General features: G+C 44.4%; 1 protein-coding gene across 1 annotated transcript in view; it reads left to right on the top strand.

Annotated features, from left to right (window-relative positions):
- Positions 1–2,082: 2,082 nt before the first annotated feature.
- sema4f (sema domain, immunoglobulin domain (Ig), transmembrane domain (TM) and short cytoplasmic domain, (semaphorin) 4F) overlaps positions 2,083–19,701 on the top strand; it is a 247,642-nt gene continuing 230,023 nt past the window's right edge. Inside the window, exon 1 of the mRNA XM_070866783.1 lies at positions 2,083–2,611. Within this exon, the coding sequence (XP_070722884.1) occupies positions 2,494–2,611 (118 nt within the window). The 5' untranslated portion in view covers positions 2,083–2,493. The remainder of the gene's footprint in view (positions 2,612–19,701) is intronic.

Raw genomic sequence — 19,701 nt, forward strand, 5'->3', positions numbered from 1 at the left:
CCTTCCTCGTTGTGCCGGAAACGTACCGATCAAGAAAGTTCTCCTGAACACACTTCAAAAATTCTTCCCCCTCTTTGCCCTTTACACTATTACTCTCCCAATCTATAATAGAATATTTGAAGTTCCTCATTATCATTACTTCCCTGCCAGTTTCCGTGGGGCCTCCTTGGAGTGGTGAATCAGCCTGTCTCAAACAAGTATACTGATGTCTGAGGGCTCATCTCTGGTCTGCAATGCAGCGAAAGCAGTACTAATGAAGAGTTATGCCTAGTGTTGCCAACTCTGACTGGACTTTTTTTTATTATTCATTCTCGGAATTTGGGCGTCACTGGACAAGCGAGCATTTATTGCCCATCCCTAATTGCCCTCAAGAAGGTGGTGGTGAACCACTATTTTTTGCAGTTTTTTTGTTGTGGACAACTGAGTGGTTTGCTAGGTCATTTTAGAGTGCTTTTAAGAATCAACCACATTGCTGTGGGTCTGGAGTCACATATAAGCCAAATTGGGTAAGACAGCAGATTTCCTTTTCTAAATTCCTGGAGTTTCATCACACAACCTCAACCACAACAACTTGTATTTATATAGCGCCTTTAACGTTGTAAAATGTCACAAGGTGCTTCACAGGAGTGTTATAAAACAAGAATTTGACACCAAGCCACATAAGAAGAAATTACGGCAGATGACCAAAAGCTTGGTCAAAGAGGTCATCATCATCATAGGCAGTCCCTTAAAGCAAGGATGACTTGCTTCCATGCCAAAAAGAGATGAGTTCACAGGTATTTCAATGAAGGACCTAATATTCCAGATCCCAAACTACATCGTGAAGGGTGGAAGATGCAGGTGCTTGGATTTTTTTAACGTGTGGTGGCTGTTGCACACCAGCCATCACACAGGCTTGACAGAGCTAGGTCTTGGTCCAGTGGCAAGGGCTATCCAAGATTAACTGGCGACCAGCTCAGCTGCACAGACCGAGCATGCACACATATCGCAGTGTGGGCTGGCCCGTGCTGCCCCTGGGCCCTCGCCTCTTCTGGGCCTCAGATTCATGCCTCTCCTGGGCCCCGGTCACTTCCCTCTACAGACTCTTGCCGCTCATTCGCCCCTCCTGCTGTGCCTGGCTGCACTGCATTCAGCAACTTGGCTTCATAGCTGTCACCCTCCTGCAGCAGCACGTGCTGCTCCCTGCAGTGGTATGCCACCGCACGCTGCTCCCTCTAATGGCCCCGGCCTGCTGATGGTCTTGCAGGCGGGGACCGTGCCGATTTCAGGGCCGGGCCGCCGCACACTGCTCCCTCCAATGGCCCCCGGCCTGTTGATGGTCAAAGAGGTAGGTTTTAAGGAACATCTTAACTGGAGAAGGAGAGGTGGAGAGGTTTAGGGATGGAGTTCCAGAGCTTAGGGTCGAAGCAGCTGAAGGCACAGCTACCAATGGTGAACAGTTATAATCAGGGATGCTCATGCCAACCTCCTCACCCAGTCAAACAGTCTGTTTTCCCCAACTCCAGTGTTTTTATAACTAATAAACAAAAATATTCAAGAAAATTTAAAAAACATACACAATTTTTTTAATACCCCTATGATTTTTCTCCTGGGTTGCTCGCACTAGTGTTTAGGAGATTAATCTTTAATTCCTGGAGACTCCAGGACAATCCTGGAGGGTTGGCAATCCAAGCCTGCTGCCTGAAATGATAACTTGTCTTTTTCCCCCACAGACATTGAGTTGTTTCCAGCATGTTCTGCTGTTGTTTAACAGAAGATACGGGAGCTTGATCTCAGGGGAAGTACTTCCCTTTCTTTTAAAAGAAATGCCCTACTGGGTTAGCAACTGCTTGCATTATGTACGTGTGTGAGGCATCCTATTTAATTTCTAGACTTCAAAAAAAAAGGAAGAAATAATCTACTGCAATTAACATGCATCGCACAACAGAACCACACGGTGCAATATTAGCACTAGTTGGCAAAAGAAAAACAATTCCTCCAGTTCAGAAACAAGGTATGGTTATTGCTGTTGGCAACGGATGAGAGGGTGGAGTTTTCTTCGGTGCAGTTAGGATGTGACTCAAGTCCAGCCCGCCCCTCTGATTCACACGCCTTGCGCTACCTGGCGCTGTTGTAATGCTGGATAAGATAGTGACAAATAGCGACTGCGTAACGTGTCCGACTGTCGACATCCAGTATCATTCTTTAGCAAAAGAAAGTTTCATAACTCTGGAGGATTCGGAACTGAGCAGCAATCCAATTGCAAAGCAGGGTTTGATACGGAAAGTTAAAAAAAAGACATTTATGTAAGAGGGAAAAGAGCGGCTGGCTTCTTTTCCAAACACCTGGTCGCCGTGTGTGTACTTTGTTGCTTCTTTGTCCGATTATATTGCACACGTTTGGTGCAGAATACAACGAGGAGAACATTTTTGGAAAAAAACTGGACTTTTTTTTTAGGGATTTGTGTTCTCCTTTTAGTTTAAGGACATTGTTTTTTTCAAAGAAAACAACAACATGATGAAAGGAGGATCTGCGGGTCTGGCTGTTTACGTTGCGATTTTGTGTTCCATTAGTGTCTACGTTTTGGGCTTGGCTAAGGATTCAGTCCCCAGGAAAACCATCTCTCACAATGGTAGGTGTTGTTTTCGGATGTATTTATTTTCTCTCTTAGCAATATCCCCAAATTAATTCAGATCTGTTGCTAAGTAAGTTGCATGTGTTGTAGTGCCTATTGAGAGGTTTTACAGATTGCTTTGCTATGCTTCGTGTATTTACAACCATGACGTGATCAGTGTAATACTTGGTTCATAAAAGGAAAAAAAAATCTGCATTTATATAGCGCCTTTCCTGACCTCAGGACGTCCCAAAGCGCTTTACAGCGGGTGAAGTACTTTTGGAGTGCAGTCACTGTTGTAATGTAGGGAAACGCGAGAGCCGATTTGCGCACATCATGCTCCCACAGTCAGCAATTAAATTCAGATAATAAGATTGAAATTGGTTATGGTCCATGTCAAGGTTCATAACCAAGGCTGATTACATGCATCCCAAACAAGAGGCTCGAGGCCAGCCCGAAATTGGTAATTTGGGCGTCACCCGTTGCGCCCCACAGGCATCTCGCCCCCTTTCTAAAGATGAATTTTGGGCCACTTGCATCGCCAACAGGGGACCGAAGATAATTCCTGGGACGGAGGTGGAAGCAGCAATGGGGAGGGGCACGTTCCCGAATGCCGTGGAGTCGGCGGAGCACTCCTGCTCCTCCTGGCTCCAAAGCTGCGACTTCTGAATCTTTTAAAACAAAAATCAACATGTCTTTCGCAGGGACCGCTGAACAATCACGAATAGAGCTTATTGCCGACTAGTTTCGGCAAAGTGAGCTTAAAACAGGTGTTAATCCCCTCGTTTACATATGTCATGGACCTAACGCCTGTTTTAAGAAGCCGTCAGGAATATCTGAAAAATGGATGGATGAATTTAGCAGTGGCCTGACCGCATGTGCAGATTGGCCCACCGCTAAATTTTGTTGTGCCTGTTTAAAGCCTTAAAAAACCCAATCTGTTTCAGTGATGTTGGTTGAGGGAAAAATATTGGCCAGGACACCAAGGAGAACTCCTCTTTAAGTCCAACTGAGAGGGCAGACAGTGCCTCAGTTTAACATCCCATCCGAAAGACGGTACCCCCACTGCACTGAAGTGTCAGCATGGATTATGTGCTCAAGTCTCTGGAGTGGAACTTGAGCCCACAACCTCCTGACATGATGCAGGAGTGCTACCACTAAGCCCCAAGGTCTTCTCAATATGTATGAGAAAGAGAAACGTAGGTGAAAGACTAGGGCTCACATGGCAGGGCAAATCAGCAAGCCATAAGAATAGTTGAGAAGAGAAGATCATTTATTAGTAATTTTACATTAGCTGTCATTTTATGTCTTGGTGGTTGATGGGGAGGCTTGTTCATCAACAGTCCATTGAAGTTAATGGAAATAACAATCGGAAGAGATGTGAAATAGTCTGCTGGGTTGTTATCACCCGTTTTACACACACACAAAGTCAAAATTACCCCCATAGCGATTGGGTGACACCGAGATTTGGTTTTGTAAAGTTGTAGATTATCGGAGGAAGGGAAGACAGAGGGAGATAAGGAGTTGCACAGTTTTTGTGGTCCTGGGAAATGAGATAATTTACATTCGTGCCATAATGCACAAAAGGTGGGGCTAACTGATTGTGCACATGATTCCTATGCACTTTGCATCTTTGTTGTGAGGTGAACCAGGTCTTTATAAAGTCATCACTTCTGTGGAGAGACTAGAGAAGATGGGATTGTGCCCCTTAGAGCAGAGAATGTTAAGGGGTAATTTAATAGTGTTCAAAATTATGAGGGGTTTTGCTAGAGTAGCTAGGGAGAATCTGTTTCCATTGGCAGGAGGGTGGGTAACGAGAGGATACAGATTTAAGATAATTGGCAAGAAAGGCAGGGTGGGGGGGAGAAATTCGATTTTTTTTTTACGCAGTGAGTTAGTTATCTGCAATTCACTGGGTAGTGGAAACTGATTTAATAATAACTTTCATGAGGGAATTGGATATATATGTATACTTGAAAAGGAGACATTTTCAGATCTATAGGGAAAGAGCAGGGGAGTGGGACTAATTAGCTAGAAACATAGAAAATAGGTGCAGGAGAAGGCCATTCGGCCCTTCGAGCCTGCATCACCATTCAATAAGATCATGGCTGATCATTCACCTCAGTACCCCTTTTCCTGCTTTTGCTCCATGCCCTTTGATCCCTTTAGCCGTAAGAGCCATATCTAACTCCCTCTTGAATATATCCAATGAACTGGCATCAACAACTCTCTGCGGCAGGGAATTCCACAGGTTAACAACTCTCTGAGTGAAGAAGTTTCTCTTCATCTCAGTCCTAAATGGCTTACCCCTTATCCTTTGACTGTGTCCCCTGGTTCTGGCCTTCCCCAACATCGGGAACATTCTTCCTGCATCTAACCTGACCGGTCCAGTCAGAATTTTATATGTTTCTATGAGATCCCCTCTCATCCTTCTAAATTCCAGTGAATACAGGTCCAGTCGATCCAGTCTCTCATATGTCAGTCCTGCCATCCCGGGAATCAGTCTGGTGAACCTTCACTGTACTCCCTCAATAGCAAGAACGTCTTTTCTTAGATTAGGAGACCAAAACTGAACACAATATTCCAGGTGAGGCCTCACCAAGGCCCTGTACAACTGCAGTAAGACCTCACTGCTCCTATACTCAAATCCCCTAGCTATGAAGGCCAACATACCATTTGCCTTCTTCACCGCCTGCTGTACCTGCATGCCAACTTTCAATGACTGATGTACCATGACACCTAGGTTTCATTGCACCTTCCCCTTTCCTAATCTGCTGTTATTCAGATAATATTCTGCCTTTGTGTTTTTGCCACCAAAGTGAATAACCTCACATTGGGCCCAAGTTTCCACATGATTTGCGCCTGATTTTTAGGAGCAACTGGTGGAGAACGGACTATCTTAGAAATCGCAATTCTCCACATTTTTTTTTCTGCAGTTCTAGTCAGGTAGAACAGTTCTACTTTGGAACAGAATTTTTTCTTCAAAAGGGGGCGTGTCCGGCCACTGACGCTTGATTTGAAAGTTTCCACAGTGAAAACGTACTCCAAACGTAAGTTAGAATGGAGCAAGTGAAGATTTTTGTAGAACTGAAAAAACCTGTTCTACACATTAAAAAATCAGGCGCAGGTTACAAATTAGGCGTCCAGAACGAGGTGGGGGGGGGGGGGGAAGGGGGTGGGGAAGGGAAGTCATTAAATTCTACAATAAATCCTTATTTATACTTCTACAAATATTATACAAATAAATCCAACCTGAATAAACATTTATAAGCAAAGAAAAGATTAAATAAACCATCTTTCTACCTGTGTGAAGGCACGGAGAATGCTGCAGTCAGCCTGAGGCGCCCGTTCTTCCCGCGGGGGGGTTAGGAGGCGCCCGTTATTTCCCGCGGGGGGGGGAGGAGGTGCCCGTTCTTCCCGCGGGGGGGGGGAGGCTCCCGTTCTTTCCCGCGGTGGGGGGGTGGGGAGGCGCCAGTTCTTCCCGCGGGGTGGGGGGGGGGGGGGGGAAGGAGACACTGAGAAGGCTGCAAGTGTTGATGTGCTGATGGAAATATGCTTTTGTTTAAAAAAATGTTCAAAAATTAAACAGCTACAAAAATGGCCGAGTGGCAATGTTTTTTTCACACTGAGCATGCGCGAACGCTCCAACGCGCACGCGCAGCGTTGCCGGCAGGAAAAAAAATAATTTAAATAGTACCCGCCCCCTCCCACTTACAAAATCGGCACGAGTGTAGGCTCCGCCTCCCTGGGCGCCACGCCAGGCAGACAAGGAGCTGTAGGGCTCTCCAGAATCGCGATTTTTTTTTAGGCGCCGTTTTATGCGCGAAAAACAGGCGCCCAGCTCGGAGGGGCGCCCGTTTTTTATCGTGTGGAAACTTGGGCCCATTTATCCACATTATACTGCATCTGCCATGCATTTGCCCACTCACCTAACCTGTCCAAGTCACCCTGCAGCCTCTGAGCATCCTCCTCACAGCTCACACCGCCACCCAGCTGAGTGTCATCTGCAAACTTGGAGAAATTACACTCAATTCCTTCATCTAAATCATTAATGTATATTGTAAAGAGCTGGGGTCCCAGCACTGAGCCCTGCGGCACTCCACTAGTCACTGCCTGCCATTCTGAAAAGGACCCGTTTATCCTGACTCTTTGCTTCCTGTCTGCCAACCAGTTCTCTATCTACGCCAGTACATTACCCCCAATACCACGTGCTTTAACTTTGCACACCAATCTCTTGATGTGCAAAGAGCTAGCTCTTTAAAAGAGCACGATGGCCTCTTGCTGTGTTGTAAGATTCTATGGGCTGGATTTTCGGTTGTCGATAGCCTCAGTTAGGACCAGAAGGGGCGTTAATGCGAGTGTTAGAGCTTAGTGAGCGGACGCGCAGCTTTTAGCACCCCGACGGAATATTCATTAGAGGCCCATCGGGGACGCAAACCATTAGCGCCTGGCTGCTGACGATCACTCCGATAATGGCGTATTCCTGGTGCAACACGCGCACTTGTGCCCTGGTCGGTAAATTCGGTGCGTGCGCCTCATTGAGTGCCCATCAATAACAACGTTTGGAAAAACAGTCCGTACAAGCTTGCAGAGTCGTTAACTGGTGACTACTTAAAGGGATGAGGAAGCGTTACCCTCGGAGATCACAGTCAGTGCAATCTTTACACAGATCACGGTGCGTGAGCCTCCCAGTTTGCAGCAGCAGACAGACATAACAGTACAGGTTGAAAATGAGATTTTGAAAACTTTAATCGATGCATTACTATGCTGCACGTTTAAGACGCGGCTTTTCTGGGATCTGATTCGGAGTTCTGCGCATACGCAATGGGTCTGCAAAATGTACCAACCAAACCTTTGTTATGGCCCCCGTCCAGCTCTGGAGTGCAACGGCTGATTTATCAGCTCTTCGACCGATTCTGACGAATTTCTGGGCGGGATGTGCAAACCTTTTCAAGGCACTGTTCCTCCTGGTTTAACGCTGCAATAGAGGCGAGACCGAATTTCTCCCTCCACGATTCCACAAATTTGCTTTAGTTATCTAACATCGATTATAGCTGATATATTTTAAAGTTTCTACCAGCTATTTACTAGCACTCTTAGATTGGCATTACAGACCTTAATTCCATTGCGCAGACTTGATGAAATATATTCCTCCCAGCTAATTGGGCCATAGAAGAGTTGATGTTTTGGAGGTGGAAGGAGGGTTTGTGGCGAGAAGGATCTGTGGTCCAAGGTGACAGACTGGCGATTGGCTTGGAGTTAAATCAACCCTCTGATAATTTAGTGAGGCAACTCCACAATATTCGTGCACTGCTTTTGGATCGACCAGCCAGCCTAACAACCTGGAAAGTAGACCTGTCACTGGAGGCACGATTCTTCCCACCCCTATTTAGCTCTATTACTTTAATCGTATCCTGATAAGACATCTTTGCTCAGCTGGCGCAGTCTGCTGTATTCAATTTGTAAGCTCAGTTGGAACCAAAAATACCTAGTGGTGGTTGCATGACAGCAGCATTGAACTTAAATCTGTTGAATTGTGCAATTCCCATTATTCATTTCTGTTCATATTTAATATCCAACTTGCAGCTTTGTCCAAAGATAAAACCCACCAGAATATCCTTTTGCTGTTAGGTTGAACATTTATTCACAACTTTCCCCTTTTATAAAAAAAATATCTGGTAATGGGCAGCAAAAAATTGCAGTCTTGTCTTGAATTTCACTTTTGCATTGTCTGTGTCAAATTCTGGAGTAAAGATCACATCTGACAGTGCTTTGTTGAAGGAATGCCTATGTGATTAAAGGAATGGTTATTTTTAATGTATGCCTTCTGGGCAGTGGTCTTAAACTGCTCATTGTACTTGCACAGTATAAGCCTCTCTTCAGTCGTTTGTCCACGTACAGTAGACTGTCTGTTACAGTAAAAGTACATTTATAAAATAATGTTTTGGGGCAGAGAGAGAGACAATTTACTTTTCAAAATAATACAATGTCCCTTTTACTTTACCATTTTGTTGTTGTCGGCATAATCAGGGTTGGCACTTGCACCCTCCCACCTTCCCAAAAGATTTGTTAGTCACATCTCCGACAGTAGAGCTACCTCCTGCAGCAAGATAACCCCATAAAGCCACGAGTGGCCACGTGTTCAACTGTGGTGAGCTGAGCACATGCCGGGTCCTTAGTGGTAGCAGATTACTTTCCATGAAGAACATTAGTGAACCAGTTGGGATCCTGTGACAATCCAGCAATGTTCATGATCACTCCTTTCTGGTGCTATTTCATTAATTACCAGATTTATTGAGCTCTGTTTCACAACTTGCTATGGTGGGCACTTGTTAGTCCAGTACCACAACAGCTATGTACTGCGTCCTTGCACCTGCTTTTATATTATGGCCTGGGTATTGGGAGAACAAGCTAAACTTGTTCTTCAACATTTAGTTGTGAATACTGCAGCTGATCTGCCGCTACACAACAGATGCAAAGTTGTTCATGCCAGCATAAAGCTTGATCCAAATTCAGATTTGAACCTCATTTAAATGCTGCTGGTGAACTGCGGGTGCCGAATAGGTGCCCCGCTGCAGCTCATCAGTGATGTGAGGGCGGAGAATCGTCCGGCTCCTTCTCCAAGATTCCTGGCAAGTTGGATCAGGGGTGGGGGGATGGTGGTGGGGGATGAGTGAAGACGATCTGATGGAAGGTCTCTAATGGGCCGCAGTTTTTTTGTGGGTCCAAGCAGAGCACTCCTGCATCCAGGACTCACAAAAATATAAACATAACAGTTCCTGCTTTGAGTGGCCTCCAGTAGTCCCTTTAAGGAACACTGGTTTGGTTGCTAAATTCCTATAGAGCTGGGTTGAAGCAAGCACGGCACACAATCTGCCTATTTTGCAATCTGGATCCAACAACCAGCATATGACCTGGATTTCTATAAGCGTCGTACGCCTGTTTCAACTGGACGGGCTGCTTGACCATTCATAGGCCTGCCTGAATATTCCATCGGGTGGCCAAGGTGCCCCCCTGATTTTTAATTGCTGGCCACCTGTTTTAAAACAGGCGGCCGTGAATTGAATTTCTCCTCTGCTTTTTCCTGTATCTCTCAGTTGGTCATTGGTACAACAACCTCCCATCTGCTGCTCGCTAAGCACGCACAAGCACTGGTCCCCACTATTCTGAGTGACCTCCTATTGGCAAATCTCACCTACTTTGTCAGTACTTGCTGGTAAAACAGAAATATTCGGGCAAAAACAAAATGGAGAGTTGGGTTCAATTTTTTAAGATGTACTAACAGTTTCAGTTATATTGAATTTTGGGAATATCCTGCTGTTAAAAAAAATTGTTTAGATCACTTCTAATTTACAAAAACACGCACAAGAGGCGGAAAAAGTTTGGTTTACATGAGCTTTTCAGATTGACAGGCAGTGACTAGTGAGGTGTCACAGGGCTCAGTACTGGGACCCCAACTCTTTACAATATACATTCATGATTTAGATGAAGGAATTGAGTGTAATATCTCCAAGTTTGCAGATGACACTCAGCTGGGTGGCGGTGTGAGCTGTGAGGAGGACGCTAAGAGGCTGCAGGGTGACTTGGACAGGTTAGGTGAGTGGGCAAATGCATGGCAGATGCAGTATAATGTGGATAAATATGAGGTTATCCACTTTGGGGGCAAAAACACGAAGACAGAATATTATCTGAATGGCAGCAGATTAGGAAAAGGGGAGGTGCAACGAGACCTGGGTGTCATGGTTCATCAGTCATTGAAAGTTGGCATGCAGGTACGGCAGGTGGTGAAGGAGGCAAATGGTATGTTGGCCTTCATAGCTGGGGGATTTGAGTATAGGAGCAGTGAGGTCTTACTGCAGTTGTACAGGGCCTTGGTGAGGCCTCACCTGGAATATTGTGTTCAGTTTTGGTCTCCTAATCTAAGGAAGGACGTTCTTGCTATTCAGGGAGTGCTGCGAAGGTTTACCAGACTGATTCCTGGGATGGCTGGACTGACATATGAGGAGAGACTGGATCCACTGGGCCTTTATACACTGGAGTTTAGAAGGATGAGAGGGGATCTCATAGGAACATATAAGATTCTGACGGGACTGGACAGGTTAGATACAGGAAGAATGTTCTCGATGTTGGGGAAGTCCAGAACCAGAGGACACAGTTTAAGGATAAGGGGTAAGCCATTTAGGACTGAGATGAGGAGAAACTTCTACACTCAGAGAGTTGTTAACCTGTGGTATTCCCTGCCGCAGAGAGTTGTTGATGCCAGTTCATTGGATATATTCAAGAGGGTGTTAGATATGGCCCTTACGGCTAAAGGGATCAAGGGGTATGGAGAGAAAGCAGAAAAGGGGTACTGAGGGAATGATCAGCCATGATCTTATTGAATGGTGGTGCAGGCTCGAAGGGCCGAATGGCCTACTCCTGCACCTATTTTCAATGTTTCTATGTTTCTGTCTTGTCTTAATCTGCAGGAAAGGTCTTTAGACTTTTCTATACATTTAAGGATCTGGAATTTCTAGGTATTGGTTGCGAATGTGAACAGTCTGACGTTTCTAATTTACACCTAGAAATCGCATGTTGGAGATTACAGACACGTGATACTGGTTAACATGCGGCAAACTCCGATGTCTGCACGAAGGACAGGAAGTACAGTATAATAATACCTCAGTTATATTTGGCGTTTACCTCAAATGCCTTTTCTGCTATCGGTGTAAAGCTCCTGATGTCAGTGTTGCAGAGCTTTTGCTGTTTGTGGATGTGCACCACCAAAGCTGACTTTCAGGTGCTCCGTCATAAGCGCCAGACTGGCATGCTGGCAGACGCAGAGGCAGTCGAAAAGCATGGCCACCAGCGACTTTAGTAGCTGAAGTACAGTATTACTGCCTGTCAACACTAAACAGAATATTCGGCGACAGCAACTTTAAGTCAGTTGTAAATGCACCGACCCGTGGGTGGGGGTGGGAAAAGTTTGGTGAAATTTCTCTTTGCACAAAAAACAGGAGAATGCACTTTTTTCAGGAATTAATAGCTCACTAACAAAATCTCTCATTTAAAACCTGTGTAGTCCTGAAATTTGGTGAGTCTTTATAAAAGAAAATACAAACTTGAACTAAGGTGTTAGCCTTGACCCATTGGTAGCACTCTCAGCGCTGTCAGAAGGTAGTGCGTACAAGACCCCTTCCAGAGACTTGAGCACATAATTTAAACTAACACCTTATTGCAGCACTGCACTGTCGGGGGTCTTTTGGATAGGAAATTAAATTGAGGCCCTGTTTGCTCTCTGAGGTGAACGTAAATGATCCCACGGCACTATTTCAAAGAAGAGCAGGGGAGTTATCCCTGGTGTCCTGGCCAATATCCCTCAACCAACACCACTAAAGCAAATTATCTGGTCACTATCACATTGCTGTTTGTGGGAGCTTGCTGTGTGAAAATGAATTGCCATGTTTCCTATATTACAACAGTGACTACACTTGAAAAGTACTTCACTGGCTATAAAGCCGTTTGGGACCTCTCAAGTCGTGAAAGGTGTTATATAAATGCAAGTCTTTTTTTTTTTATATATCACCAATCATATCCTATGGCTGTCCCAAACTGCTTTCCAGCCAATGCATTACTTTTGAAGTGTAGCCACTGTTGTAATGCTGGCAATTGCACACAGCAAGGCTCCACAAACAGCATAAATGTCAAGATGGTCTGATTTTGGTGGTTGAGGGATAAATGTTGTGCAGAATATAGCACTCTTCAAATGCTGCCATGCGATCGTTAATATCCATCTGAGCAGGCAGAGCCTTATTTTAACGCATCACGTGACAGACGATGGGGCCGAAATTGCCCTCCGCCTGAAACGGGGCGTATCTATTGATTTGTAAGAGATCGGGGTGAACAATCTGGAGAAATTCAGGTCTTTGCTTTTTTTTTTTGGAGTGGGTAGAAGTGGTGTCATCATCGGGGCGGGAGTGCGGGCGAGGCGGAGCGGCCGTCGCTCCGAGTCATCAGTGCATCGCAGATGATGTCAGCGCGACGCGGACGTGACGCGTCACAACATCCTTCCCCTTCAGTTAAAGAGGAGGGCCACGGCGAACTCTGCAGCCACTTTCGTGGCAAACATTGCGCCACCAGGGAGGGGTTTCGGCCGGGCCAAGAGGGGGCACCAGGCTGCCTGTTGGCGGCCCGGCCGAAACCTGTGGACAAGATTGTCTGACTGGCAGTTGGCCGACAATTAAAATAAAATGGCAGCCGCGGCAGTGCGCCCTCCCCTTTAAGGGCGGACGTACCGCCCAGCCGCAAGAAAAGCTGTCAGTGGCACCGACCAGTGGCTCATCCGCGGGGCAATTTCCCACGTGGAGTGGAAACGGGGTCGCTACCAGTCGGTAGGTGGTCGACGGGGCGGCAACACAGGCCGGGCGGAGAGGTTCTCCGCCAGGAAAACCCACGAGGGCAATGTACGGGTCGGTAAGCACTCAGTGCTCGGTTGACGCAGAGGGGTCGCCATTTTGTAAATTGGGGAGAAATTGCTCTTGTAGAAAGGGGCAATTTCGGCCTAGGTACCTCAAACAATGCAGTGTTTGCCACTTCCTCAGCGCTGTACTGAAGTGCCAGTCTAGATTATTAGGTGCTAAGTCTCTGGAGTGGAGCACAACCTTGTACCTTTTAAAGGGAAGCGTACTATCACCGAGCCAAGATTGTCACAAAAAGAAAGATCCATTCTTCGTAGGAACAGCTTGTATATATACGCCTGGCGGGTTTCTAGAGCAGTGGGAGTGAGACCTGCTTCTGGAAGCAGTTTTCTCACATAAGTGACCTAAATTTTTTTTGAATGAATGTAAATGTGTGTTGTTTAACTTGTTCAAACACAGTTTGTGATAGAATCAAAAACTGAAAAAAATTAATTGTTTGCATCATGATGCATATGTAAATTACAACAGTGTTTATGTTGTGCCTTCTCTTACTATAACAACATTTTGCATTTATATAACATACAGAAAAAAGACCCAAGGTGCTTCATAGAGGCGTAATGAAAATCAGACACCGAGCCGATGAGCGGTGATCAAAAAGCTTTCTCAGAGTTGGGTTTTAGAGGGCGTCTTAAAGAACATAACATAAGAAATAAGGGGCAGGAGTAGGCCATTCAGCCCCTCGAGCCTGCTTCGCCATTTAATACGATCATGGCTAATCCAATCATGGACTCAGGTCCACTTCCCTTTCTGCTCCCCATAACCCCTTATTCCCTTATCGGTTAAGAAACTGTCTATCTCTGTCTTAAATTTATTCAATGACGCAGCTTTCACAGCTCTATGAGGCAGCGAATTCCACAGATTTACAACCCTCTGAGAGAAGAAATTTCTCCTCATCTCAGTTTTAAATAGGCTGCCCTTTATTCTAAGATTATGCCCCCTAGTTCTAGTCTCCCCTATCAGTGGAAACATCCTCTCTGCATCCACCTTTTCAAGCCCCCTCATAATCTTATACGTTTTGATAAGATCACCTCTCATTCTTCTGAATTCCAATGAGTAGAGGCCCAACCCACTGAACCTTTTCTCATACATCAACCCCCTCATCTCCAAATTTCATCCGAGTAAACCTTCTCTGAACTGCCTCCAAAGCATATACCCTTTCGTAAATATGGAAACCAAAACTGCACGCAGTATTCCAGGTGTGGCCTCACCAATACCCCGTACAACTGTAGCAAGACTTCCCTGCTTTTATACTCCATCCCCTTTGCAATAAAGGCCAAGATTCCATTGGCCTTACTGATCACTTGCTGTACCTGCATACTAACCTTTTGTGTTTCATGCACAAGTACCCCCAGGTCCCGTTATATTGCAGCACTTTGCAATCTTTCTCCATTTAAATAATAATTTGCTCTTTGAATTTTTTTCCAACAAAGTGCATAACCTCACACTTTCCAACATTATACTCCATCTGCTGTCTATGTCCTGTTGCAGTTTTTGTGTGTCCTCCTCACACATTGCTTTTCCTCCCATCTTTGTATCATCAGCAAATTTGGCTACGTTACACTCGGTCCCTTCACCCAAGTCGTTAATATAGATTGTAAATAGTTGGGGTCCCAGCACTGATCCCTGTGGCACCCCACTCGTCACTGATTGCCAACCCGAGAATGAACCATTTATCCCAACTCTCTGGTTCTCTGTTAGTTAGCCAATCCTCTGTCCATGCTAATATATTACCCCCAACCCTGTGAACTTTTATCTTGTGCAGTAGCCTTTTATATGGCACCTTGTCAAATGCCTTCTGGAAGTACAAATACACCACATCCACTGGTTCCCTTTATCCACCCTGTTTGTTACATCCTCAAAGTCTTCCAGCAAATTTGTCAAACATGACTTCCCCTTCATAAATCCATGCTGACTCTTATCTGACTGAATTATGCTTTTCCAAAAGTCCTGCTACTGCTTCTTTAATAATGGACTCCAACATTTTCCCAACCACAGATGTTAGGTTAACTCGTCTATAGTTTCCTACTTTTTGTCTGCTTCCTTTTTTAAATACAGTTTTCCAATCTGCTGGGACCGCTCCAGAATCCAGGATATTTAGGTAAATTACAACCAATGCATCCACTATCCCTGCCGCTACTTCTCTTAAGACCTTAGGATGCATGCCATCAGGTCCAGTGGATTTATCCACCTTTAGTCCCATTATCTTACTGAGTACCACCTCCTTACTGATTGTGATTGTGTTAAGTCCTTCTCCACAATAGCCCCTTGGGATATTTTTAGTGTCCTCTACCGTAAAGACTGATAGAAAATATTTGTTCAGAGTTTCTGCCATCTCCATGTTCCCCATCACTAATTCCCTGGTCTCGTCCTCTAAGGGACCAACATTTACTTTTGCCATCCTTTTCCTTTTAATATACCTGTAAAAACACTTGCTATCTGTTTTTATATTTCGTGTTAGTTTACTTTCATAGTCTATCTTCCCTTTCTTAATCATTTTTTTAGTCATTCTTTGCTTGCTTTTAAAAGCTTCCCAATCTTCTGTTCTCCCACTAGTTTTGGAACTTTGTATGCCCTTGTTTTTAATTGGATACCATCCTTTATTTCTTAGTTAGCCATGGATGGCTGTCTTTTCTTTTACACCCTTTCCTCCTCACTGGAATATATTTTTCTTGAGAGTTCTGAAATATCTTCTTAAATGTATGCCACTGTTCATCAACTGTTCTACACTTTATAATCTATTTTCCCAGTCCACTTTAGCCAACTCTGCCCTCATACCTTTGTAGTCTCCTTTATTTAAGCTTAATACGCTGGATGAGATCCAACTTTCTCACCCTCCATCTGAATTTGAAATTCAACCATGCTATGATCACTCATTCCAAGGGGATCCTTTACTAGTAGATTGTTTATTAATCCTGTCTCACTACACAGGACCAGATCTAAGAAAGCCTGCCCCCGGTTGGTTCCGTTACATACTGCTCAAGGAACCCATTCCTTATGCACTCTATGAACTCTTCCTCAAGGCTACCCTGACCAATTTGATTTGTCCAATCAATATGGAGGTTAAAATTACCCATGATTATTGCTATTCCTTTTTACACGCCTCCTTTATTTCTTGGTTTATACTCTGACCAAGGAGGAGAAGGCGAGATTTCCAAAACATGGCATCTAGGAGGGCTAGAGGAGATTACAGCGATAAGAAGGGTTGGAGCCCATGGATAGATTTTAATACATGGAGGAGAATTTTGAATTTGAGTTATTGAAAGACCAGGAGCCAATACTAGTTAGCGAGGACGGGAGTGATGGGTAAGTGGGACTTTTACTTGTCACCAGATATGGGAAGAAATTGATTACATTTTGAAAGCTGTTTACATCCAATCTACATGAGCACAGTTGCTGAGAGGAATGTGCTGTTTTAGTACTGTGTTCTTTGAAGCATCTTGCTGCCAAACTACTTGTTTGAACTTGATCATAGGAGCCGTGGGTAGTACTTATGATGGAGAGTGGGTTCCTACAGTAATCTGGAGCTGCCAGCAATGATCTGTGGTGTTCATATTTTTTCAGATTTTTTTTGTGTATTTCTCACTCACTGAGGTGACAGATTTTAATGCTGGCAAATAGAACTTTTTACATTTAGGAGTCCAATATCTGTTTCAAACACTCTCCAGTCAGTTACAGTGCAGTGTAAAAGCTCCGGCTACTATATCCTAACAAGATATTTCAGTCCCAAAATGTAATTACACTAAGTATTTAATTTAACGGAGGTGGGTTGGGGCGGGCAACCAACCCGCTCTCAGGAGGTGGGTCGGTCACTAAAATCTTATGAGGAGGCTCCGTACCTCCATTATAACTACATTTTTATCTTTAACACATGGAGGGCCTTGGGAATCCCAAAAGGCAAGAGGAGGTGAGGAAGTCTGTTAGATCTCTTAATTTCCAATGAAATACGAACCCCGATGGTAGTTTTAACTTTTTAATCTTTCCAGAGAGTTACAAACTGCTTGGCTTCAAGCCAGGTCTTTGTTCTTACTGAGACACATGGTCAAAATGGCTGTACTTTATACCTGGATCAATTTACAGAAAAGAACTCGCCTTCTTTGACCTTATTGGCTCAATTGAAAGTCTTTTAACGTTTTATTGGCTCGCTACCCAAGGTCCGAAAATGTCAAGTTGATTGATGAGTTAATGCAACATGCTGAGCAGCACGTAGCAGCCTTGACTTGGGGGTCTGTGAATGTTCACAGTCTGTCTAAATGAGCCTGTTTGAATACTCTATCAATGTCCGAATCCTAAGGTAAGTGTCTTTATTGCACTGTTTGTGGGCTAGGAGCATAGCGAGTTTATTCCCAAGGCCCAACAAGCATACCTCCACGCGATTGTCTGACTCCCGGGTGCTTCACAACTAGAGTCACTGTTGTTTTTATGAGAAAATACGCCAGCCAATTTGCACAACAACAACTTGTATTTATATAGCGCCTTTAACTTAGTAAAACATCCCTAGGCACTTCACAAAACAAAATTTGAGACCGAGTCACGTAAGGAGAAATATGGGTAGATGACCAAAAGTTTGGTTAAGAAATTCGGTTGGTTAGCGCCACCTGTTAACGCCCTGGGGCGCTAAGCACCTCCCGCCCAAGCGCAGTGGAAACTCAGCGCCATGCTAAATCTGGCTCCTCTCCATAACCTTCCCTCCCTGTTGTTCCAATTTTTGAATTCTTGCTACCTCCATCTCTGCCTTCAAAAGTCTCTTAAAAAAAATATATAATTGACTGTCTTTGGTCTCTCTTCCCACCTCTACCCCAGATTTCCTGCCTTGTGTCCAGGTCTTTTAAAGTGTCAGCTGTGTTCAGTGGGTAGCACAGTTAGAAGGTTGTGGGTTCAAGTCCCATTCTAGGGACTTGAGCACATAAATCTAGGCTGGCACTCCAGTGCAGTGCTGACAGAGTGCTGCACTGTCGGAGGTGGCTTCTTTTGGATGAGACGTTGAACCGAGGCCCCGTCTGCCCATTTTGGAGGACGTAAGAAATCCCATGACACTATTTTGAAGAAGAACAATGGAATTCTCCCGGTGTCCTGGTGAATATTTATCCCTGAACCATCATTAAAACAGATTCTTTCCCTGAATATATAAGATTAAGGGGTGATCTAATTGAGGTGTTTAAGATGATGAAAGGAGTTGATAGAGCAAACCAGTCCCACCCAACCTATTCCTCAACGACTGTCTGTCCCACCTGTGACAGGGACTGTGGTTCTCGTTTTGGACTGTTCAGTCACCTAAGAACTCATTTTTAGAGTGGAAGCAAGTCTTCCTCGATTCCGAGGGACTGCCTATGATGATGATGATGAGAGAGAAACTATTTCCTCTGGTGGGGAGTCCAGAACAAGGGGACTTAAAATTAGAGCTAGGGCATTCAGGAGTGATGTCAGAAAATACTTCTTCACACAAAGGGTAGTTGAAATCTGGAACTCTCCCCACAAAAAGCTATTGAGGTTAGGCCAATTGAAAATTTTAAAACTGAGATTGATAGATTTTTGTTAGGCAATGGTATTAAGGATTACAGAACCGAGGCGGGTAGATGGAGTTAAAATACAAGACAGCCATGATCTAAATGAATGGCGGAGCAGGCATGAGGGGCTGAATGGCCTATTCCTGTTTCTATTATCACATTGCTATTTGCGGTACCTTGCTGTGCATAAATTGGTTGCTGTGTTAAGGAAACATTTACACGGCTGCGAGGAAATTAAACTGAGGCCCTGTCTGCTCTCTGAGGTGGATGTAAAAGATCCCATGAAACTATTTCGAAGAAGAGCAGGTGAGTTATCCTTGGTGTCCTGGCCAATATTTACTCCTCAATCAACATAACAAAACCAGATTATCTGGTCATTATCACAGTGCTGTTTGTGGGAGTTTGCTGTGCGCAAATTGGCTGCTGCATTTCTCACATTGCAACAGTGACTACACTCCAAAAGTATTTAATTGGCTGTAAAGCGCTCTGAGAAGTCCGGTGGTCGTGAAATGCGCTATAGAAATGCAAGTCTTTTCTTTCTTTGCCTAGTGACTTTTGCTGAGACATTGTTTGATATGGGAAGCACTTAAATAAATGTGAATTGGTTTAAAGCAGTCTGTTTCAAGACTGCTCAGTATCATCAGTGTTTTGATGGATGCTCAGGACTGACGATAAAGTTCTACAATACATAACTTTTACAAAGAGTGAAGTCTCACTATATACCTCTCTACCATTCTCTCCTCATTTTTACACACTCCTTAAACCTACCGCTCAACCAACTTTTTGGTCATCGGTCCCAATATATTATGTGGCTCGGTGTCAAATTTTATCTGATAACGTTTCTGTGATGCACTTTGGGACATTTAACTACATTAAAGGCGCTGTATAAATGCAAGTTGTTGTTGTGCGAGCCTGCTACCTTGCAGTGAATACAAACAGGCACTTTGTTGCATCATTTGACAATTGGGCATTAATCTGATTAGAGTTAGTATGAATGTACTTCTTTGTACTGCTCCCCGAAGACAAGAGAGACATTGTGCATGAATGTGAGCTGATTTAATAGTAACCTTTTGAACAATTGGAGCATTTCAACGTCTTGCAGACAGTTTTATTTCTTTTAATTTTCTCGCTGATGCAATACTGACGT

This window comes from Pristiophorus japonicus, chromosome 2 (assembly GCF_044704955.1).
Source record: "Pristiophorus japonicus isolate sPriJap1 chromosome 2, sPriJap1.hap1, whole genome shotgun sequence".
Taxonomy (NCBI): Eukaryota; Metazoa; Chordata; class Chondrichthyes; family Pristiophoridae; genus Pristiophorus; species Pristiophorus japonicus.